At 36.5% G+C, this 24,886-nt stretch overlaps 3 protein-coding genes across 4 annotated transcripts in view; 1 reads left to right on the forward strand and 2 right to left on the reverse strand.

Annotated features, from left to right (window-relative positions):
* The window catches only part of LOC138322088 (low-density lipoprotein receptor-related protein 4-like), a 56,243-nt gene extending 51,487 nt beyond the window's left edge, over positions 1 to 4,756 (forward strand). The window contains exons 22-23 of the mRNA XM_069266144.1: positions 351 to 483; positions 1,782 to 4,756. Coding sequence (XP_069122245.1) covers positions 351 to 483; positions 1,782 to 2,040 — 392 coding nt within the window. The 3' untranslated portion in view covers positions 2,041 to 4,756. The remainder of the gene's footprint in view (positions 1 to 350; positions 484 to 1,781) is intronic.
* Positions 1 to 24,886, reverse strand: part of LOC138320526 (uncharacterized) — a 288,019-nt gene that overhangs the window by 195,806 nt on the left and 67,327 nt on the right. The window lies entirely within an intron of this gene.
* On the reverse strand, positions 12,797 to 16,461 carry LOC138320521 (actin, adductor muscle). Its single transcript, XM_069263535.1, has 2 exons — positions 16,232 to 16,461; positions 12,797 to 14,338 (listed from the first exon to the last, which is right to left on the reverse strand). Exons 1-2 carry the CDS (start codon positions 16,355 to 16,357, stop codon positions 13,334 to 13,336), a joined length of 1,131 nt encoding a protein of 376 aa, XP_069119636.1. The 5' UTR covers positions 16,358 to 16,461; the 3' UTR covers positions 12,797 to 13,333.

Consider the following 24,886-nt stretch of genomic DNA (forward strand, 5'->3'; position numbering starts at 1 on the left):
TAAGTAGGGAGCTGATAGCTCCTAAAGAAGGAGATTGCGCTTCATTGTATATATACCTACCAAATAATCCTGACCAGATCCAAGTAGGCGGCACTAGTATTCCTATAAACAAATATACCAGTGATTTGTGCCAAAAAAACTGCTATGAAGAAGTTGTGTGATTGAATGTTATACTTTGAACATCATTCAACGATTCATTGAAACAGTGAGTCATTATCTGACAAAAAAATGCAGATATGTAATGTTAAAAAACTGTCATGTTTGCAATTGCTTTAAAATTGTGTTATTATTACATTAATATGATTGATAAACAACTAATAACTTTTTTCTCGATTGTCTCAAAATTTTAGAAGTGACCGTGGCCGATCCAGAAAAGCAGACGAGTTCTGGTAGTATAGGCAGTGGTGTCGGCATTGGAGTAGCTGTGATGGTTGCACTGATACTAGTTATCCTGGCTGTTGGTTATTTCTACTATCGCAGCAGGTAGGTGTAACTGTTCAACCTACAAAGGTTAGATCGTATAGTGGTACGGCAGCAGGTATGTGTAACTGTTTAACCTACAAAGGTTAGATAGTACAGTGGTACGGCAGAAGGTAGGTGTAACTGTTCAACCTACAAAGGTTATATCGTATAGTGGTACGGCAGCAGGTAGATGTAACTGTTTAACCTACAAAGGTTAGATCGTACAGTGGTACGGCAGAAGGTAGGTGTAACTGTTTAACCTACAAAGGTTATATCGTATAGTGGTACGGCAGCAGGTAGGTGTAGCTGTTCAACCTACAAAGGTCTATCGTATAGTGGTACGGCAGCAGGTAGATGTAGCTGTTCAACCTACAAAGGTTATATCGTATAGTGGTACGGCAGCAGGTAGGTGTAACTGTTCAACCTACAAAGGTTAGATCGTATAGTGATACGGCAGAAGGTAGGTGTAACTGTTCAACATACAAAGGTTAGATCGTATAGTGGTATGGCAGCAGGTAGGTGTAGCTGTTCAACCTACAAAGGTTAGATCGTATAGTGGTATGGCAGCAGGTAGGTGTAACTGTTCAACCTACAAAGGTTAGATCGTATAGTGGTACGGCAGCAGGTAGGTGTAACTGTTCAACCTACAAAGGTTAGATCGTATAGTGATACGGCAGAAGGTAGGTGTAACTGTTCAACATACAATGTTAGATCGTATAGTGGTATGGCAGCAGGTAGATGTAACTGCTCAACCTACAAAGGTTAGATCGTATAGTGGTATGGCAGCAGGTAGGTGTAGCTGTTCAACCTACAAAGGTTAGATCGTATAGTGGTACGGCAGCAGGTAGGTGTAACTGTTCAACCTACAAAGGTTAGATCGTATAGTGATACGGCAGAAGGTAGGTGTAACTGTTCAACATACAATGTTAGATCGTATAGTGGTACGGCAGCAGGTAGATGTAACTGTTCAACATACAATGTTAGATCGTATAGTGGTACGGCAGCAGGTAGATGTAGCTGTTCAACCTACAAAGGTTATATCGTATAGTGGTACGGCAGAAGGTAGGTGTAACTGTTCAACATACAATGTTAGATCGTATAGTGGTACGGCAGCAGGTAGATGTAACTGCTCAACCTACAAAGGTTAGATCGTATAGTGGTACGGCAGCAGGTAGATGTAACTGCTCAACCTACAAAGGTTAGTTCGTATAGTGTTACTGGTACTAGTTAACCTTGCTGGCTATTACTACTATCGCAGCAGACATAACAATTTAAGTTAAATGAGTTTGTTAAAGGACAAAAATTCTTATATTTTTCAGGCGAACGAGCAAAGCTCGGTTTGTGGAGTCCCCGAATGTGAAATTTTCTGGGAATAACGAATTCCACAACCCTACAGCACAGATAGACAGCAGAGGTATCACTAATCCTCAGTATGATATGACAGGTGGCGCAACCAACAATCCCTACGACACGATGGGCTCGGCCTCACAGAACCCGTATGATAATCTATCGGAAGTGAAAAATGTAGATGCCCCGGAAACTAATGGATCAAGCGCCAACCCCTATCACAAATTCTAATCGGCAACGCACTTCTAGCTCATGTAATAACCTTTTAAAAACAAAAGAACTAAAAAGTTGCCTCTTAAAGGCCCACTACCTATCCGGAGCAAAATTTAAAGGTTTCTAAGAATCATAGATAACATAAGAAAATATATGTCGATGGCCTAAGATGAGGTTACAACATGAAGCTTATGCAAGATATCCTGCGTAATGTATGGTAACAGTTGGGTTTCATTTCACTGTTTTGCCTTCTGGCGCAGTGATAATCAACTACCGCGCGGCATTTAGGACGACGGCGGGAAACATAAGACGACCCGCGTTATGAAAATTAACATTTTATTTATTTAAATTAAATTGTTCAGAAGGTGATGATAAGTGTAGAATTACCGGTAAGTTGATAACTTTTGCGACTCTACAAAATTATCAATCTCGTTTTACATTTCCATTTAAAAAATTAAAAGCCGTTTCGGAAAGGTAGTGGGCCTTTAAATAAAAGTTTGTTTCAATTTACTAAACGCAAACTGTAATTTCCATTACTAGATAATGAGTAATTAATTAGAAAAAACAGCATCATGAAACAAAGTCATTGGCGTGAGACCGCCCACTGAATCACAATCTGTAACATGGACACAAACAGTTATCAAAATTGCCAAATGTCTTCCAAATAATGATCAAAATGGACATTTTGTCTGCTCAGAAATTGATTAAATGATGAAATCCATATCGTGAAATCCACAAAAGAAAATACTTTTTAAAAATCCATGCAATGAAATCCATGTCGAAAAGTTTGCGCTACAAAATCAATTCGTTTCGTAACTTTTCGCTCTATTTTTACAAATGGATGTTGAAGTCACTTAGTGTCTCGAATAGTGAAACATTCTTGTACTTTATATTTCAAGGTAACAGCATAGATTTTCTGAGTTATTGCATCAAAATGTAGTCTGAAAAAGTGAGGGATCGTGTGGATTCTATTTCCATTTGTGCCTGAATCAGAAATGTACAGACATATAATTACAACATGTCGATAGTGAGAGGTCACTAAATCCAAACTTGTGATAACTACCCACTACACATATATATCTGCATTAGTATGATAACAAATGTACTGTAAATTTTAATTGATACATTGATTTATATAGATGATGATTTACTGATTTATATAGATATATGTTTATATATACATCATTGTATATTTTTGTGTAAATATGTAAAGGAAATCGGTATATGTATAAATACTGTAAAAATGCACTTGGATTTTTTTATACGTTTATTTTAGCCTGCAAGGCATATATACTTTAACTATGTTTTATTCCAGAATATCTGTCCCGATTGTTATATTTCATTTACAATACAATAGTGTTCACAATAGTGTTAACATGCTTCATTTATATTCATGTCCTTGATTTTAAATTCTTCTATAACCGATTCATTTTGTTACATGTTTAAAATGTAATGTATAATGATATTGTCTGCTCACTGTCAAAGCTATGCTGACTAGTTGTTAATATCATCGGGAATATTCATCTCGTTGAATAATTGAATTTTCTTTGTAGTTTGTGAAAAACTCAGTTAGGTTACAGAGTTGATACCAATGATCTAGCTCCGGTGAAACAAAATTTAATGACCTTTCAGCGACATTGTGACTCGCAAAACATTATAACGATTCTTTATATAAGATAATGTATTTCTCATAACGTTACATATTGTAATAAATGACAAAAAAGTCGCATTGCCATAGTTTTCTTCGATCCAAGCTCATGAGACAGTTTTAAGTCTGAAACAGTCTGAGGTTCAGACTTAGCCAAACAAACATGACGTAACGAAATGATAACTATGTTTTATTGGCTCAGTCTAAACTTAGTCTAAGATTGTTTCATGATCCTGGACTGAGGAATTCGTTCATGTTGCATTATAATTGGTTGTCGGCCGTTGTAAATGTAGACGTTGATCCAGCCAGAAATGGTCAGTGCTCATACAAAGGGAGTTTTATGTGCTAAAACGATTAGGCCTACCCTACCTCCTCTAAAAGAGAAAATTTACTCGATGATGAAAGTTTTTTTTTTATTTCAACAAATTGTATTGCAAATATTATGCAAAGGGGTTTGGCAACAGTCAAAGCCTATATTAGCCATCACCAAACCAGGAAAGTTTTACTTATCACTCAAATGAGTTTTACCGTGCAAGTTCCCCCACACCTCATACCGTGTGGGTATATTTAATCTCCAAAATAATATTGAAGATCGCCAAGATGAACATCTTCGAAAATATCCGTATTTACAGTTAGTTTCGGGTCCGTCATCAGTCCGTCAAAAAATCCATCTCTTTATAGTTAACTGGTGTATTAGTGAAACATTTGGTATGTTTAGCTGGAAAACAGCTGAGCGTTGATTAGTCGGCTATATAGCAATGCCAGTGATTTTCTTACTCAATAATTTCAGGGGCTCGTACCTTTTCATTATAGAAAACACTTCCTTGAAACATATATATTTTAGAGAGTTTTTTTTCTTTATTTGCGAAAATATTTACATAAAATGGGAAAATACAGCAAACTTTGTCTATGGTAAGGAGCCTTTATTCAGCCCAAATGTATCTAAAAATCATTGAGCCTGCAATATAGCAAAGCATTGTCCTATCTCTATGGCTTTCATTAATGACATTACAGCTCATTGAATACAATGTATAATTTTGTTCTCGTGGAACAGGACAAACATAAATATATATTTACATCAGAAAGTGTCTGGCTTGTTATTTAACATAGATTTTCACACGTGTCTACTTCTGTTAATGCTATTATGTGTAAGGGAAGGGGGACGCGGAGGCCGAATGGTTCAGATGTCGCGACATATTAACAATAGCACTCAATCTCTTGGTTGCGAGTTCGAACCCCATGTGGGGCAGTTGCCATGTGCTGACCACTGGTAGGTGGGTTTTCTCCGAGTACTCCGGCATTCATCTATCGACAAACCTGGGATGTACTTTAATGAACCTGGTTGTTAATAGGACGTTTAAATAGCATGTACTTGTATAAGGAAAGATTACCTTATTTCCGCTTATGATTCATAACTTTTGTTCGCAAATACCAAAGTAATATTAGCTTGCTGTTCGGAGAGTAAGGGAATAGTGCAATCACTTAGGCTTGGGTGCATTTATAGATGAAGTGCTTTAAAATTGTACAATTATCAATGAAGTGCAATGATTGGTTAGTCACATACATACGTAGGTGAATAGAATCCATTAGGGAGACATGCGAACAATAAACATGTGAAGAACCTGTAAAGAAGTCTGCATACATCATCAATAAAATCTTTCCAACGCGTTCCACTACAAGGTTTTTTTTTTATTTTCCAGCTACAAAGAAGAATTCATTTGAATATACAAGATAAGATACACATATTGACCACAAAAATTGGCCGTCCAGCCATGTCATAAAATCGTATATAATTTCGCAAGACACACATGTGTAATGGCATCATTATGACGTCACATGTAGTTTTGACGTCATAATACATGTATGACATCGCATGATTGTTTCAGAAGATGAAAACGTCACGTCCGTGTCGGATTTCTACTGTTTTATAAAGAGACTAAATTTAAAGCATGCTTACATTTCTTTTAATAAAAGTTATGTAATAAATAGAATCTTACACTCGTGACTATGTGATATGATTTTTTTCAAACTTGTAAAATAATTTGATATGCAACTCGCCTAAAGGCTCGTCAACTCGTTTGATAAATTTCATATCGCATAGCCACTTATGTAAGATTCTCTTCTTTTCATACTAAATCTGGCTTTCTTAGTGGACAATACTTTTTTTGCATACCATATTTTGCATATGAAAAAAAAATCCGAGACTGGCGCGAAAACCCGACGTTATTGTGACGTCACAATAGAAACAATAACATCGCGTACTCGTTCAAAAAAGCAATCCCTTGGAAAACTGTTAGAACCATGCATTCATTAATATACAATTATAGCATTTTGATGAGGTCGATTCATGTTTTTATTGACCAAAGAAAAATTATCGACCGAGGACGTAGTCCGAGGTTGATATTTTTTCTTTGGTCAATAAAAACATGCATCGACCGAATTCAAAATTCTACAATTGTTTTATTATTTGAATTGGTTTTTCTTTACAAGTAATAAATAAAAAGACATACAACAAATTAGTGTATGGATCTACATCTGCATTTGTATTTCAGGATATATTACAAAAAAATGAATGAGTAAATATCAAAATGATCATACCAATGATACGAGGATTAAGATACAGTTTTCCTATTAAACCTGATTTCCAGATACATGTACAGTAGAAGATGGCGAATGCATCATCATACTGCAGTTTTCAATGTCCGCTAAACGCCGTGTTTAGACCTATCAACATCAATCCGCCATCTTGAAATTTTAGAGTTATCCTCCCCTTGATCGGAGTAAAGACACTTCCGGTTTTCATTACGTGCTTTAAGGGACAGTTCAGTATCCAAACGTAACTCACATATACCTCTAACGTTTCGTATTTAACGTGTTTTACGCGATAGATCGACTGACGTTTACTACTATACAATGCTCTGTCCATGTAAACCGGAAGTTGCTTTACTCCGGGCGCCACTATCGCTTTACAAAGGGCGATAACTCAAAAAAAGTTATGTGGTACGTCTATAGATTATATCACTGTCTAAATAAAAGAACCGCCCTTGTGTGTATCATAATTACATCTTTGCATTTGTAGCTCCGGCGTTGTTAAAATGTTTCATGTCTCATCAAGACTGCTGGGATAGAGGCAAACCCGTCTGTCCATCTTTCGCCGTGTTCGACGAAAATGTGTTACCAACAAAATCGGTATCTTAGAAACGCTTAATGTATCAACGTTATAATGCATGTAGCATTCAAGCGCTTAAATGACTTCGACGCTTTCTATTTATAGACAGATCGGTTAATCAATTTTTTTTAATCAACTTTTATTAGTCGATCATTCTTTAAAGGGGGTCACGTGGGGTACCGACGTCCAATGAGATTGGCGGAAAACCCAAGAAAAATAATAAAACGTGTTTTATTTTATCAAATTGTCTAAATATTACACTAGCGGATTCACTCATTTGCAAACATTTTTTTCATAAACCGATGAAATTAAAAATACTGTTCAAATACAAACTATTAACGATCCAGTTAATTACTGTAGACATCCGATTAGATCTACGCGTTATTTAAGTGAGCACGAGTAGCACTAATACGTTGTGGAGACTTTCATCAATATTGAGTCACACATGTCAATGTTGGGTTTTTTTCACTAAATACTTCAAGTATTTGGAGGGTTTTTTCCTGCCAAATGTGATGAATTTTGCACACAAAAAGAAACTTAACTATCGTTTTTTACGAGAAGTTTTCCATAAGTTCCGTTGCTTCAATATTGTGAAGTTAGTGTTTATGTTTATTTACACACTTTCGAAACCGAAGGGGGGGGGCTTTTTTCATGATATAGTAAACGACGATTAAAGAAGGATCTTACCTTTTCTCTTTTTCTTTACTTACTTTCTTCTTCCTAACGTCTCCCTTGATACCGCCCCTGTGAGGTAGGCCCTGTCTCCTGGCCGAGACACACCATAGCCTATAATAAATAATACACATGTAAAACACTTCAGTCGCCTTTTCCTCTTTATCCTTACCAAAATAGCAATAAGTAGGCCCTGTCTCCTGGCCTTTTATAAAATGTACACGTGTTAAACACTTCAGTCGCCTTTTCCCTCTTTATCCTTACCAAAAAGCAATAATAGGCCCAGTCTCCTGGCCGAGACACACCATAGCCTATTATAAAATGTTCACGTGTTAAACACTTCAGTCGCCTTTTTCCTCTTTATCCTTACCAAAAAAGCAATAACAGGCCCAGTCTCCTGGCCGAGATACACCATAGCCTATGATAAAATGTACACATGTAAAACACTTCGGTCACCTTTTCCCTCTTTATCCTTACCAAAAAAGCAATAAGTAGGCCCTGTCTCCTGGCCGAGACACACCATAGCCAATTACGAAATATACACATGTAAAACACTTCAGTCGCCTTTTTCCTCTTTATCCTTACCAAAAAGCAATAAGTAGGCCCTGTCTCCTGGCCGAGACACACCATAGCCTATTACAAAATGTTCACGTGTTAAACACTTCAGTCGCCTTTTTCCTCTTTATCCTTACCAAAAAAAGCAATAAGTAGGCCCTGTCTCCTGGCCTTTTATAAAATGTACACGTGTTAAACACTTCAGTCGCCTTTTCCCTCTTTATCCTTACCAAAAAGCAATAATAGGCCCAGTCTCCTGGCCGAGACACACCATAGCCTATTATAAAATGTTCACGTGTTAAACACTTCAGTCGCCTTTTTCCTCTTTATCCTTACCAAAAAGCAATAGTAGGCCCTGTCTCCTGGCCGAGACACACCATAGCCTATTATAAAATGTTCACGTGTTAAACACTTCAGTCGCCTTTTTCCTCTTTATCCTTACCAAAAAAAGCAAATAGTAGGCCCTGTCTCCTGGCCGACACACACCATAGCCTATTACAAAATGTTCACGTGTTAAACACTTCAGTCGCCTTTTTCCTCTTTATGCTTACCAAAAAAAGCAAATAGTAGGCCCTGTCTCCTGGCCGACACACTTCAAAGAGCATAAGTAATGATGTTTTGTTCTCATGGTAATAAATAGTTTCTTAAAACCAAACGAACATAATTTGTAAAAATTTTTACGAGTATTTAGATAATACATCATCTGAGAAAACCATTTCAATAACAATAAGAAAACAAATATAAAGCCAAGGCGATTAAATGGAAAACAAAATGAAAATAATGCATTAAATATATAGGAGAGTAATGCCAGTGGCGGATACTTACGTCACCTGATGTAGACCGACCTTGTATGTCCCATTGATGCTGGGTTTATCATGTTATGGTAAATGAAACCCAGAACCACGACACTGTCATGGCTGTCTTTCAAAAATAAACACACCTCTGATGCATTATTTTGTAAACTTACTCACTTCATTGACAAGCCTCTTTTAGGTTTGTCGTACGACGTCGTTTCCCCGGTTATGTCATAATTTCATTAATTTCATATTTAAATAGAGATGATAAACTACAGAGAAAAATTACATAAAAAGGTACTACAGTTACTATTCAGCACCTTGTTCCTTGTCCAGTATATTTATTGTTAGTTTAGATTGTAAACTGAAAATTGTGTATCACATATTTCAAGTGGTCCAATTTGGATAGCGCCACGTTTCAAGATACACTACAATGACAACTCGCCCTAAGTATTAATATATATATTTATTCAATCCCTGACCAGTTTTATTAACTTTGCTGGGGGACACTCAACAGTGTTGCACATGGAACGCCGTTTCAGCCTTGGAGACACCATTAAAAGTGTTGACTTTGTTGGTTTAACAAACCAGTATTAGCGTACATGCCTCACGTTCAGTTTAAACCAGTTTGAGAGCGGTATGGGTAGTAAATGGAAGGACAGCGATATCTGTCACGTCTGTAATTCAGATATAAGCGATAGTGATCCAATGAACTGTTTTTTCAATGAACGAAAAAGCAAAATTTAATTCTACATTAATTTGTTTGATATTTATGATTCCAGCGGCAAACCAGTATTTAATTTTCTCGTCTCAAGTACACTGTTAATGAGGTAAATTGCTGATATATAAAATAATATCCGCTAATTATTCAGCAAATCAAAATTAAAATTGTTTCTCAAGAGGAAACCAGATTAACGTGACACTGTTATGCTTGAAAATAGTGTAACATTGCGAAAATAAATGACACCTCATAAAATTATGATTATCTTTGATAACCTATTATGACTGTATGAACATTAGTAGTATTGCCAGCTCCTACCTAGTATTTATTATAAAATAAATGACACCCAATGAATTATTTGTATCTAATATTTATTATAATGATTGAGGTCCTGTTGTAACTTATTTAGCAACATTTCATTATTATATACCAATTTATGTGCCAGTATTTTCTACAACAGAATTTTTTTAGAGTGATCTCCCCTTAATCACGTGTGCATTTTATAGCCCCGCTTTTAATGTTAAGTTTGTACTCTATGATTGTTAAATTGTTGAATTTCAACTGTCGCGTACATCCTTATAGGTGTGGTGATTGTAAAGCATTGCATGTCTAGTTGATGGTAGACTAGCCACCAGAAGTTATAGATAAGATTTTCTCAGCAGAAACCTAAATGATTTACAACACATGTCTCACAGACAAAAAAAAAACACAAAAAAACTGAAACAATATTCTAGAGACTAGTACATATGATAACTATCCTAAAAATGCATACATTATCAAAATGTAGATAGTTTGACAATTTTATGTTTTCATTTATAAACCATAGGGCGCACCCTTGAAAAAAAATATATATATTTCTCAAAAAGATGTATCTGAAGCGCTTATATATTCTAAGAAAAATATAAAGATTATTCAAGATTGTGCTCAATTGTTTAAGATATAAAGACGATTTTTTCAAAAGATAGTCATTTAGTTAACAAAAATTGATAGATTTTGGAACCAAAAAGGGCCCAAACCATACGTAGTCCTTTGGGCGTCACTCTTACTGTTCACCACAAAAAAAAATGCAAATGGAACCCTTGCCCTAAACCTCTTATCTTTAAAATTTAAGGAAGCTTAAATGAATTGAAATGTCTGATATTTCTTTTTAATTTTCAAATAAAATATATGTAAATATTGTGATGTTTTAAATATGTTACGATAAACATAGTAGCCACTTATGCTTGTTTCCTAGTTATCTACATTATAAATATTTCAGTTATTAATCTATGAAACCATTGTAGCATTATGTAGGTCATTGATAGGTTGATACATTTATTAAGTTTCCTTTCACAATTATCTCAATAACTCGACGTTTCATGTGCTTTTTGTAATAATATAATACATTTATCATAAACATAGTAATGTGTATCAAAGTCATTTCACTAAGGAAAAAAAATAAAGAAATACTTCTCACAGGTAGAAACATCCATGACACTTCCCATGAAATCAGCAGTAGACTTATTGATCACAATAAGTGTTTGGTGTCCATCCTGCATCTCTCAGGTAAGTAAAACTTCTATTGTTGTACCGTCACAAAAAGTTATTTTGTTTGCATAGACTAGAATCCAACGATCAATTTTGTCTTCATTGTTTTAACATTTATATATAATTCCCTTATGATATAGTAAGACCCGTTAGCTCAGAGGTTAATGCTTCATCATCTGGTGGTTAGTGTGACTATAACTGTCAATAGCAACAAGTCATAATGTGTGTGGGTTTTTTGTGTTTATTTTTTAAAAAATATGTTTTGGTAATTAATTCTCAATTCTTCTTCATGTTTTTTTTTAATTATGCTTCCCACAAACTTGACATCAGTACCCTGTGTGAATATTTTCTAGGTATTAATCCCATATCTTTGAATATTTCTAAACATTTTCTTCATTCAGGTTGAAAAACATGATTATGTAATGGTCTTGTTATACCGTCACAAAAGTCACAAAAAGTTATTTTGTCTATATAGACTAGATCCCAGTGTATAGAATATTGCAATCCAATTGCTCAATTTTAGCGTCATTATTTTGACCTTAATAAATAATTTGCACTTAACCTAGATCATTTAGCTCAGAAACTTAAAAGATCGTTTGATGGTCCCTGTATGCATTAACATCGTGGAGTTTGTGTGATAATATCTGCCAACAAGTAACTCCGTCCCCATCCTCCATACACCAGGGGTTACTATCACTTTCTTTATATCCACATGGATATAACAACAGTGATAGCAGCCGCTGGAATATCGAGAATGTCCAGTCCCTTGTGTAATTTATTCGATGTTTCGTTTATTATTCCTCGAATTTTCTTTGAGCTTTTGACTTGTGTTTCGCATAAACCTGACATCAGTGATAGTACCCTGTGTGAATAATCGCTAGTTATTTTAAACATGTTTTTCCTGGTTAGAAAATATGGTATTAAGCAATGATGTTGCTAATCAGCCAGTCGTTACTACTTGCGTATTTGAAGTTAACATATTGTAAACTCTAGACTGGTAGAGTACGTGAGCATCTTATCCTAGACATAGGGAACTAATCAACGTCAGTACTAGTCATATCTGTCAGGGCCAAGATGTCCAAAGCTGGTTAGGCTTAGGTCAAGTTATATCTGTATTAACCTCCAAAAGTACCATTCACTTCCAGTTAGCTAACTTTAAAACATAAACATTCATGGATTTGGCTCCAAGTTAAATGTCACTGACCGAGTAATAAAGCTGATCACCAGCGAGTTGATGTAAAGGATTGTACTAGTCATGTCCAGTCACTATATTATCCAGGTATGTGTCACTATAACCTTGGTGGTATGTTGTCTGTCAGAAGGCATGTAAGATTGTAACGGAAATGGTATGCAGACTTAAATTTTAGTGGGCCTTCTAAAGTTTAGATAGAATGTTGCATTCGACTTGTATCAATATTCGTATTAATAAAATTTTCTTCCATTTTTTTTAACATTTATAAAGCGAATTCGTTAACAATTTTATTTGAGGTTATCACCAACTATCTAAGTCTGCATACACGACCACTGAGTGAGAAAAACTGACCAAAGATATTGTCATCTCAATGTTTTCCTCAAATCTGTCTAAACTATTACAATCTTTCAGTCATGCTGTGACAGAGATGACGACTTGCTTTTGTAACGAGTGCATCATGTCTATCACGTGACATAAAATATGTAAAAAGACATGATAAACTTTAACATTTTTAATTTGCTTTGGATGGTGGATCTACATCCATACGACATGTATACAAACGTGGGTGTATTATCACAATATTCTTTGATAAATGATGCCAGTTTTTCTTTACAGTGTGTCAATGATATTTACATTACATCACCATAGTAACACAGATGTACACAGTACGTCCCGCAATACTCTCAACTTCCTGTACAATATATAACTTCCCGTCCTGAGAAATCAACTTCCATCAAACAATAGATCTGCATAGATTTATTTAAATTAAATTAGATTAAATAAGAACGACGGCAAGTGTCCTTAGTTGTCCATACGGTTAGTAAAAACCTTCGAAACCTTTGCCTTACCGAGGCTGTTGACGGAATGTCACTTGGTGTCTTTAAAACACTTAGGTATCGTACTTTATCGGACAAAACGAGATTCTGTCTGTCAGCATATCATGTTCGATTCAATAAAGCACGAGGTTGAATCCATTCTTCACAGTATCGAAAATGTAAAAATAATTTGAAGTCCTATTAATTTGAAGAATAATTTAGAAGCATTTCCTGTGCACGATGGATGGGCCAGACTCATCGTATTCCTGCTTGCTGATCCACATCTGTTGGAAGGTGGAGAGGGAAGCCAAGATGGAGCCACCGATCCAGACGGAGTATTTCCTCTCTGGTGGAGCAATGATCTTGATCTTCATTGTGCTGGGAGCCAAGGCGGTGATTTCCTTCTGCATACGGTCAGCAATACCTGGGAACATGGTGGTACCGCCAGAAAGGACAGTGTTGGCGTAAAGGTCCTTACGGATGTCGACGTCGCACTTCATGATGGAGTTGAAGGTGGTCTCGTGGATACCAGCAGATTCCATACCCAAGAAGGATGGCTGGAAGAGAGACTCGGGACACCTGAAACGCTCGTTTCCGATGGTGATGACCTGACCGTCGGGAAGCTCGTAGCTCTTCTCGAGGGAGGAGGAGGTGGCGGCGGTGCTCATCTCAGCCTCGAAGTCGAGGGCAACATAGCAGAGTTTCTCCTTGATGTCCCTGACGATTTCTCTCTCGGCGGTGGTTGTGAATGAATAACCACGCTCGGTGAGGATCTTCATGAGGTAATCGGTCAAGTCACGGCCAGCCAAGTCAAGACGGAGGATGGCGTGGGGGAGAGCGTAACCCTCGTAGATGGGGACGGTGTGGGTGACACCATCTCCGGAGTCGAGGACGATACCGGTGGTACGACCGGAAGCGTACAGGGAGAGGACAGCCTGGATGGCGACGTACATAGCGGGGGCGTTGAAGGTCTCGAACATGATCTGGGTCATCTTTTCCCTGTTGGCCTTGGGGTTAAGGGGAGCCTCTGTCAGGAGGACGGGGTGCTCCTCTGGGGCGACACGGAGCTCGTTGTAGAAGGTATGATGCCAGATCTTCTCCATATCATCCCAGTTTGTGACGATACCGTGCTCAATTGGGTACTTAAGGGTGAGGATACCTCTCTTGCTCTGGGCTTCATCTCCTACGTAGCTGTCTTTCTGACCCATACCAACCATGACACCCTGAAACACACAAAATCAAAACAAAGATAAGTACATAGGTTCATCAGTCGGGTATAATCTTGTAATATAAAAACAAAGCAATGTTTACGGTAAAAAAGTTATAGCCATTATATACAACGTAATATCGTTTTTTGTTCGGAGGGAATCGCTTATTATAACTGTGAAATTAATATATGTGTTTTTTTTTTTTTTTTTTTGTATACAGGACAGATAATTTCAAAGAAGCCAATATGTATATAAATATATAGCCAAATAAATCACCTCGGTGGACTTATTATAATAATTATTATCTTGATCGTATGAACATTTATTGTTAGGGAAATCAAACTAGGAAGTATCGTTGTGAAATGGACTCGTAATTAATAGGGTCTAAAATGTACGCTATGTAAATCTCGATCTATTCATCTTATCAACCGCTCAGATAATGATTTAGAATTTTTTATCAATTTAATAATTATTTATCTGATCATCAAGTTTAAATGTACAAACTGCACATTTTGATATCGATAGTTCATTAAATTATTATTATGATCGATTTTAATATTTGTAGACAATTATCCATTTTCTATTTTTATCTGATTTAATATTAGATCCTATATTCGTATTTATGTTTCTGGTTTATCTACTACATAACTGAAAATTCATTCCGAAAAAATAAAGAGTCTCATTTTGAAAAGGAATGCCAAGAGCGCGAGGAGAGAGCGGTTAAAATTCCTGACTAAGGAGGAAATTTGAGATAACTAATAAGAATTCATGTTCAGATCGGTAACGCATCACAGTAGTGCTGCGAACGTCTTATCAAAATCTTAGGGGTCAAGTTAAAAGGTTACGACGGGAGTCACGTGATAGGCGGAGTAGGATTTCCTTATATGGACAGCGCTGCATCAGACGCACTGGGCCGTTCCCTAAGACTAAAGGAGGGGGTAATGAAGCCGAGCCCACTGCTGTTACTCAGCTGTGCTAATTATAGAGGAACTCTAAGCGACACAAGACAATACTCTTCACTCTCCCATTTGTATTTTACTTATTTCAATTTTTGATATTTTAGATATCACTACTCCGATTTTTTTGCTAAGTCAGATCTGTTTGTTTATATTATGCCATACATTATTTATTTTACAGATCCCCCATTTTCCTAACTTTGTTAGTTTGTACTAGGTCCCCCTAAGTGCGCCCCCAACATGCCCTGCCTCCCGCGTACAATCGGGGAGGGTGATTATACTAGTCTGGAATTTATACACAATTTGGAGAGAAAATGTCGCCAGTTAGTGTTTAACATTTCCTATCATATCACTAGTTATTAGTTATCTGGTCACATTAGCAATTAGTCGATTACAACTATCAGGAAAACATGTTACATATTTATATATACAGATGCTGTTGCAAACACGTGTTCCAAAACGCCGGCCGGTCGATCTTTGTGGTTTGAAATTTTGAACGTTATATGCTAAGCGTGTTATCTAAGCATTATATTTTTCTCTTCTGTTATATAGAAGCGAAACTAGAAATTGGTAAGAGATAACAAAGTTATTTATAATGATTGTTTTTGGACAGTTTGCATTGTTTTATCGAATTATTTTATCTATAGTAGTTATATTATTTATATGAGTCATTTACCAACTTTAGTTCCCTTCAACTCACATGCCTATGATATTTCTATGTAATTTGTTATACCAAAGTATAAAGCCGTAACCAAACCAACACTAGTACCGACTACACCGACTATTTCCAAACTACAGGGCATATGATACCATTAGTATATGACAATAAGAAACTTTTATCCAAGTTTTCAAAATCTCATAAACTATTTTCAGGTTTTTTTTCCACAATGTCATAACTATTTACAAAGTTTTATACAAGTTTAGTTTAATTTTGAATTTAATTTTAACGTACCTGGTGACGGGGCCTGCCAACAATGGAGGGAAACACAGCACGTGGAGCATCGTCTCCGGCGAATCCGGCCTTGCACATACCGGAGCCATTGTCTACAACCAAAGCGGCTACTTCGTCGTCACACATGTTTGTTTGTGGTTGGAGTAAGTTCCAAAGTAAAACTAAAGACTATTGGTATGGGTCTCACCCTCTTTGTCTGGCTTCTACAACAAACTGGTACCGTTCTGACACTGTCTCGGGGCTTATATCTAGACGGCCACAGCTTTCTGAGAACCACTCGTGCACGCTTGCCATATAAGGCGATAGGGGCCTGCCTATATGGGCATCGTCGTTTGCATCAGCAACTCGGATAGTACGATTGCCTCGTTTTCGCTCTCGGGAAGTATCGTTTTCGAGCGAGAGTAACACGGTAGCCTCATTTGGATTTCGAATTTCCGAAGAGAAGAGTCGGGTTGTCATGGAAATAAAGATGGCGTCTAAGTATCGGTGTGTATGTAGTAGTGTGGAATAACGTCTTTGAAATGGAATCAAATGTTTGTCGATTGTAGTTTGTGAAATAAAGGATTTCAAAGGATTTATCAGTTTCTATCATATAATTACGGTGAGTCTGTTTGAGTTTCTGCAAAATTCACTTAAGAACTGTGTGAATCACCATTGCGTTGTTAAATACCTTTTATGGTCATGGCAATTATGACTACCAACATTTTGAAAAATTGTAAATCTTATTTGAGATTCTTTTTTCTCCTGTAAATCGGATGGTCAAACAATCGATTTGGTCGTAATTTGTGGTCAGTGCAGCCTTAATTTTGGAGCATTCCTTAACTATCAAGAGTACAATGAAACGCAGTTTAACATTATGAATTTTTTCTTCTTTATCACAGAAACAAATATAGGATTTACAGGGTTTATATTCGTATTTTGTCTGTGGTATGTAATAATTTGTTTATTTATCCCTTTCTTCCACTGAATAGGACACTCCCAACACAATTTATGAAATCACATGATTACTCATGATATCTTTATTTTCTGTATCAAACATTTGGAACATTCTATAAAATATGTTTCGATAACAACAACACGAATCAACAGGAAATACTGCTGCTACTAGAATGTTTTATCACTGTGTAAGTACGATTGATAATGGCGGGTCTATTTCCGCAATATTGTCATTTTTAGCCTCAGGGCTCTAGCTCCCGTACAACCGTTGAATCATAGCCCTACTCATACTAAAGACGCGTGCACGTGCTGTAGATATGTGGAATTCCTAAGGCCGTATTTTGTTTCAGATAAAGATGTATGTTTTTGTGGTACACGTTTATTGAAAATAATGAAAGGTATCGCTTCAAAAGGTCAGGTCGAAAACTCTCCCCTGGTGAAATATTCACGAAACAAGCCTAAATATTTAATTTTGAACATGCGGAAGGGCTACGTTTTAGAGTACTCATTGCGGAAGTGCTGGTATGTAGGCCATGACTGTGCTGAGTTTGGAAGTTAAATATGCTGATGCTAATTCTATAATGAAGTGTCAAGTTTTACTTAAGAATTGCCTGTAATAATGTATCTCTATCACTCATGCTGAAGAATCTATCTGGTAATGCTAGTAATATAGGTCATTGGACCGTATTGACAATGACCATAACGGGATACCGGAAGTGTGTCAGTGACGTGTCCATGTTCAAAGTGCTACACACGCAATCCATCTCCAGTGCTGTAAGGAGAGAGAGTATAGTGTCTTTTGTATTAATGGTTTCTTATAGTTTTATGGGTGTTTCTTTTTATAGGTGTTTTCAAAAGTTTAAGTATGAGATAAGTTTGAAGACAGCTTCTGAAATAATGGAAACCGCTTGAAATGATATTCATCAAAAAGGAGAGATACATGTAGCAAGGGGTTCACTGCTTACATTATATGGTTGTATACTGTGTGTCAGGTATAATGTATTGGCTTATAAATAATGATCAATATGTTTTGTGAAAACATCGAAATGGTCTTTTTAAAGTAAACTTTAAAGAAATATGTTTACCAATGAATGCTTGATACAGAAAGCAATCATGTTGGTCCCTTATCAACATCTGTTATTGGGTTCGGTGATAAAGTCTTTATCTCAATCTGATCCTTAGCGTACCAACAAATGTGACAGTATTTGTATAAATTGTCATACTCACATTATAGATCCTTGACATGGGGATATCAACACTGTCATTTGTCCTGTGTAGATCTGACCCTGTCATTTGTCCTGTGTAGATCTGACACTGTCGTTTGTCCTGTGTAGATCTGACACTGTCATTTGTCCTGTGTAGATCTGACACTGTCATTTGTCCTGTGTAGATCTGACACTGTCATTTGTTTTGAGTAAATCTGACACTGTCATTTGTCCTGTGTAGATCTGACACTGTCATTTGTCCTGTGTAGATCTGACACTGTCATTTGTTTTGAGTAAATCTGACACTGTCATTTGTCCTGTGTATATCTGACACTGTCATTTGTCCTGTGTAGATCTGGCACTGTCATTTGTCCTGTGTATATCTGACACTGTCATTTGTTTGGAGTAAATCTGACACTGTCATTTGTCCTGTGTAGATCTGACACTGTCATTTGTCCTGTGTAGATCTGACACTGTCGTTTGTCCTGTGTAGATCTGACCCTGTCATTTGTTTTGAGTAAATCTGACACTGTCATTTGTCCTCAGTAAATCTGACACTGTCATTTGTCCTGTGTAGATCTGACACTGTCATTTGTCCTGTGTAGATCTGACACTGTCGTTTGTTCTGTGTAGATCTGGCACTGTCATTTGTCCTGTGTAGATCTGACACTGTCCTTTGTCCTGTGTAGATCTGACACTGTCATTTGTCCTCAGTAAATCTGACACTGTCATTTGTCCTCAGTAAATCTGACACTGTCATTTGTCCTGTGTAAATCTGACACTGTCATTTCTCCTGTGTAGATCTGACCCTGTCGTTTGTCCTGTGTAGATCTGACACTGTCATTTGTCCTGTGTAGATCTGACCCTGTCGTTTGTCCTGTGTAGATCTGACCCTGTCATTTGTTTTGAGTAAATCTGACACTGTCATTTGTCCTCAGTAAATCTGACACTGTCGTTTGTCCTGTGTAGATCTGACACTGTCATTTGTCCTGTGTAGATCTGACCCTGTCATTTGTCCTGTGTAGATCTGACCCTGTCATTTGTTTTGAGTAAATCTGACACTGTCATTTGTCCTCAGTAAATCTGACACTGTCATTTGTCCTGAGTAGATCTGACACTGTCGTTTGTCCTGTGTAGATCTGACACTGTCGTTTGTCCTGTGTAGATCTGACACTGTCATTTGTCCTGAGTAAATCTGACACTGTCATGTGTCCTGAATAAATCAGACACTGACATTTGTCTAAAATAGTATTGACGCTTTCCTCCACCAACAAACCTGGCACGTCCTTACATGACCCTGGCTGTTAATAGGACGTAAAAAATAAACAAACCAAACCAAACTGTTATTTGTCCTAAATTAATCTGACACTGTAATTTGTCCTACATGAAATTGACACTGTCATTGGTCCTAAGTAGATTTGGCACTGTTATTTGTCCCGTGTAGATCTGTGATCCCGTGATAGCTAAATGAGTTAAGCGTTCATATTGCTATAACCTAAAAAAATATAAAAAACATGACTAATTATAACAGTCAAATCAGAGTGGCACCACATGTGTATAAACGGAACTAGTATTTTCACCACAAAATATTACAACGCATCAAACATAATTGTAGAATGGTCACCACCAAACGCCACCAAACGGATATATAATTGTCACCACTAAAAGACTTGATAACGGAACCAAGAGCCTTCAACATCAGTCAATTCCTTTAAATAAATGGTGGAAAATTGCCAAATCAGTTATGAACTCGAGTAGTATATCACATTCTTTGCCTTCATTATTTGAAAATAATTACTATATACATCAACCTTTGGATAAAACAGAGTGTCTTAATAACTATTTCAGTTCAATATCTTCTTCATCTGCTAATTTAGATCAATTACTACCTTTGGAAAATACCTTCCCCTTTAGATTAGATAACATTGTTATTTTAGAACAGGATATTAAAGATCAACTTGATTTACTTAATGAAAAAAACCTCTTGGTCCGGACAACATGATACCAAAAATTATTAAACACCTAACTCCTTCTCTTATACACCTTCTTAATCTACTGTGTAATAAAACTTTAGAAACTGGAGTTATTCCATTATCTTGGAAAACAGCTAATATCAATGCAATTTATAACGGAAAGGGATTGAGAGTAATGCTTCAAATTATAGACCAATATCTGTAACACCATGCTTTAGTAAAATAATAGAAAAAGTAATTTTTAAATATATGTTTAACTATATGAAAGAGTGTGATATTGTTACAAAGCACAAATCAGGATGTTTGCCTGAAGACTCAACAGTTAACCTACTAGATATTTATAATACGATAGTGCATAATTTGGATAAAAACAATGAAATAAAATGTATATTCTGCGATATTAGCAAAGCTTTCGACAGAGTCTAGCATGAAGATTATTATTCAAATTAGAGTCTTATGGTATAAAAGGAAGAGTGTTACAGTGGTTTCGAAATTATCTTTCTGATCGAAAACAAAGAGTATCTACTGAGGGTTTCCTATCTTCTTTTTAAAATGTCAATGCCGGTGTACCACAAGGTTCTGTCTTAGGGCCATTCCTATTCTTATTATATATTAATGACATAACTGAATGTGTAAATAGTAAAATTAAACTCTTTGCTGATGATACTTCACTTTATGAAATAATAACTGATAACCATGTAGAAATTGCAGATAATCTAACCAATGAGCACTTATCAAAAATAGTCACAATGATTGTGATGCTTATATCGATATATATCTTTAGTTTAAAAGGACTGAAGTAAAACGTTGATTTACATATGATTATCATTGAATATATTTAAGGATTACAATGATAATATAAATCTTCCATTGCATGTACTTCTGTACTTGTGACAAACTGTATGTCAGATACAGTAAGATTGTAATTGAAGATACAGTAAGATTGTAATTGAAACGGATGGCAATTCTTATTTTTTCTTTTATATTTCTCTTAATTTTTCCAATTTATTATATAATACACAACATTATATCAATCATTCTTCCACAAACAAACAGAAAAAATAAACACACACTCACAAAGACACACATACTCTTCACATAAAGTCATATAAACAAAACTGGATAAAAGAGGAATACTAAACTACATTTTACAGAACATAACAATACATTAGATAAGCATTTGGGTTAATTTATATAACTTCATTAAAATGACTATGGTGGTCAAGCTTAATTTCTTTCCTACTTGAACAAAACTTAAAGCAGTAAGAGAGAAAGGTATGGTGACAATTCTTTTGCGATAATCATTATAATTCAGGACAACTTTGCCATTTTACCCATTTCCTGTCAAATTTAAATTTCAGTATATTATCACTAAATTGCATATCAAATGTTCTGATCTTCAATATGATTGGTGAAAGCTGTGATGGATAATAGTGTGTTTAAACGTCTGATCATGAACTTATATACATACAAAATGTATACTTATTTCTTAATTCTTAAATTTCCCAAAATCACTCTTTTGTCAAAATTAATGTCCGCAATAAAAAAAACACACAAAAAACCTCCCGTATAGTTCAAATGTTCTCTATTTACTGTAGGTGTACTTTGATATTTTTGTGAAGACTTTGTGGTTTTTTTTTTTAGCTTTTATGACGTATGTTGTATGCCTGTGCAATAACCTTTACACACTGCTGTTGTATCTTTGTTGATATCTCTCATATCTTTGTTTATATCTACATTGTGATTATCCAAGCGAGAATACACAAGGTCAAGGCTGGCGATGTTAGAGTTTGCTGAGTGATCCACGCGCTCCTCCGAATATAGACTGAGGGCGCGTGCAGTTCCCAGTACTGCGCGTTCGTCTCCGCCATATTTCGGCGTGCTCTATAGGACCTGTGTACATAGATATTTTCTGTGTTAATCTATAACATATCGTGGACGTAAGATCACTGCCACCTCTGGCAAGGACTATTCAAACTACATCTCAACTGTATATACAATATTCCATGCAAGTAGGTTTTTAAGATGTTTACGATTTGTTATCAACATAATTGTATCCTCAATGTAAGGTGAAAGTTACTCTTTGTCGCCAAGAGCATTAACATACGTTTCAGTTATATGAATTAAAGGTAACCAAATCTAAATAATTCCTTAAACAAAATTATTCTTTCCGTATCTAGAAAAGTCATAACAATTACATTATTCTGATAGCATTTGTGTTTTTAAAAAAATAAAAACTAATGTTATTTTTACCTGAAAAAGTTACTACTTTCAATTTAAAGAAGATACAACACAAATTACTTCCTATTTCAAACAATCATAATACCAACAACTGTAAGTGTAATTAATCTACTTTCGATTTAGTCAAGAAAGCCTGTTGTTCTATATATACATGTAGTTCTACTTTCAATTTACTAACACTTGTTTTATTTTCGATTTTGGAGCTAACGAACTTTACAACATTAACACGCTATTTTCAAGTTTTGTCATTTATTGAAGAGTTTCCTCAGAAATGGTTGAATCACTTCTGGATAGATCTTGAGAAGGCGATGTTCTGACCCAAACGACTGCAACGGGTTCTTATTCTGTATTCCGTATGTAAGATAAACTGAGGAGGGTCGATTAGTGTATGTGAAAAGGAAGAGATTGAAATCTCGATCCCCTTTATCGGCAGCAGGGTCAAGTCTTTTCGCCCTGGATCCATTCACCACACTGTCAGTTGACTTATACAACCACTGAACTCTAGTTTGGATTATGACCGGCCAAAACAAATAAACTAGTGGTCAGTTTAGCATATCGACCACTGACTGACACGTCTTCTGATCCCTCCCAGATGTCTATAGTGGGTGTACACTGACACCCTACCCTCCCCCTTCCCAGCCCCCAACTGTACTCACGAGGGGCTAATGGAGTTCCATCAGATAGTCGTTATAAATAAACACGTGTCCGGCTACCGGTGTCCGGTGTGTAAGAGGAAGGGATATTAGTTAGATCTGTTTACATATTTCTTCACGATAAGCCGGGTCCAGACGCTGCATGCTCCAACGAATGATTGGCACACGTGGTGATGGTTTTCGACACATTCAAATCCAGTATTTATTGGAGACTTGATTGTTATCATTACAGATATTGATTATCTTTGTCAATAATTTATATATTCCATGATTGTCTTAAACTTTCTAAGACGTATATTACATGTGCTTAGACTTCGATTAAATGATTCCACTTATACAGGAATAAAAGAGTAATTTTACTGTTGAATTAAATAATGTTTTTGTCGAATACTCTTGCATTTTAGACACTAAATGTCTCTTTTATATTGAGATAGATTCTATCATATATCTATATATGTATTATCTTTAATTCAAGATTTAATTAAGCATGTGCAGTAAATGTTGTTTTGAATTGATCAAAATCAATTGAATTTGTCCAATTTAATTGCAGAATTTGTTGAGTATATATAATTTTCTGTGTGAATAGTATGAAAATTCAACGTGCAGTAAATACTGGATTGAATTTGTCGAAAACCATTAACATGTGTGTCGGCTTATCGTAAACATAAACTTATCAGTATTTGTTGGGATGTGGACTCTCGATTTATCCACCTCCTCTCAAACACGCACAGCTCCCACCCTTACTACCCCCCACCAAACACACACAGCTCCCTTCCTCACCACCCCCTTCCAAACACACACAGCTCCCTCCCTTACACCCCCCCAACACTCACAGGTCCCTCCCTCACCAGGTCCTCCCTCACCAGCCTCCCTCACCAGGTCCTCCCTCACCAGGTCCCTCCCTCACCAGGTCCTCCCTCACCAGGTCCTCCCTCACCAGGTCCTCCCTCACCAGCCTCCCTCACCAGGTCCTCCCTCACCAGGTCCCTCCCTCACCAGGTCCCTCCCTCACCAGGTCCCTCCCTCACCAGGTCCCTCCCTCACCAGGTCCTCCCTCACCACCCTCATAAATCCAGATGAGCTTATGTTTATCTCATTGTATTACATTAAGATGATCACTTTTCACTCAATATCCGGAAGTAGTCCTCCTTCCCATTTCCTGTTACAGTGAGAAGTAGCGGGGTAGATAATTCTGGTTTATTTACTTTCGCAATAAGTGTACATTTCTAACTGCCACTTTACATGTGTTATGTAAGATTGATAGTGTGTTACAGTTTGGTACTGAGATGGGTGTCAGATTTCCATGCGAGACGGAGTCTGAAGTCCAATATCATTGCTGGCATTCCATCCGTGATTGCTAAATGAGTTCAGCGTTCATTTTGCTATAACCCAAAAAATCAGAAAACATGACTAATTATAACTGTCAAGTCAGAGTGGCACCACATGTGTATAAACGGAACTAGTATTTTCACCACAAAATATAACAACGCATCAAACATAATTGTAGAATGGTCACCACCAAACGCCACCAAACGTATATATAACTGTCACCACTATATGGGACTTGATAACGGAACCACGTGTATCTATCTGTCTGTAGACACATGATATACCATAAAGCAAACGACTGAGATGACAGAAATATGT

The sequence above is a fragment of the Argopecten irradians genome, chromosome 4 (assembly GCF_041381155.1).
Source record: "Argopecten irradians isolate NY chromosome 4, Ai_NY, whole genome shotgun sequence".
Classification (NCBI taxonomy): Eukaryota; Metazoa; Mollusca; class Bivalvia; order Pectinida; family Pectinidae; genus Argopecten; species Argopecten irradians.

Excerpts from the sequence above, each read along its gene's own strand:
- LOC138320521 (XM_069263535.1), bottom strand. The coding sequence starts at position 16,357 with ATGTGTGACGACGAAGTAGCCGCTTTGGTTGTAGACAATGGCTCCGGT. Across the intron at positions 14,339-16,231 it reads TTGGCAGGCCCCGTCACCAG|GGTGTCATGGTTGGTATGGG; the intron begins GTACGTTAAAAT and ends TGTGTGTTTCAG.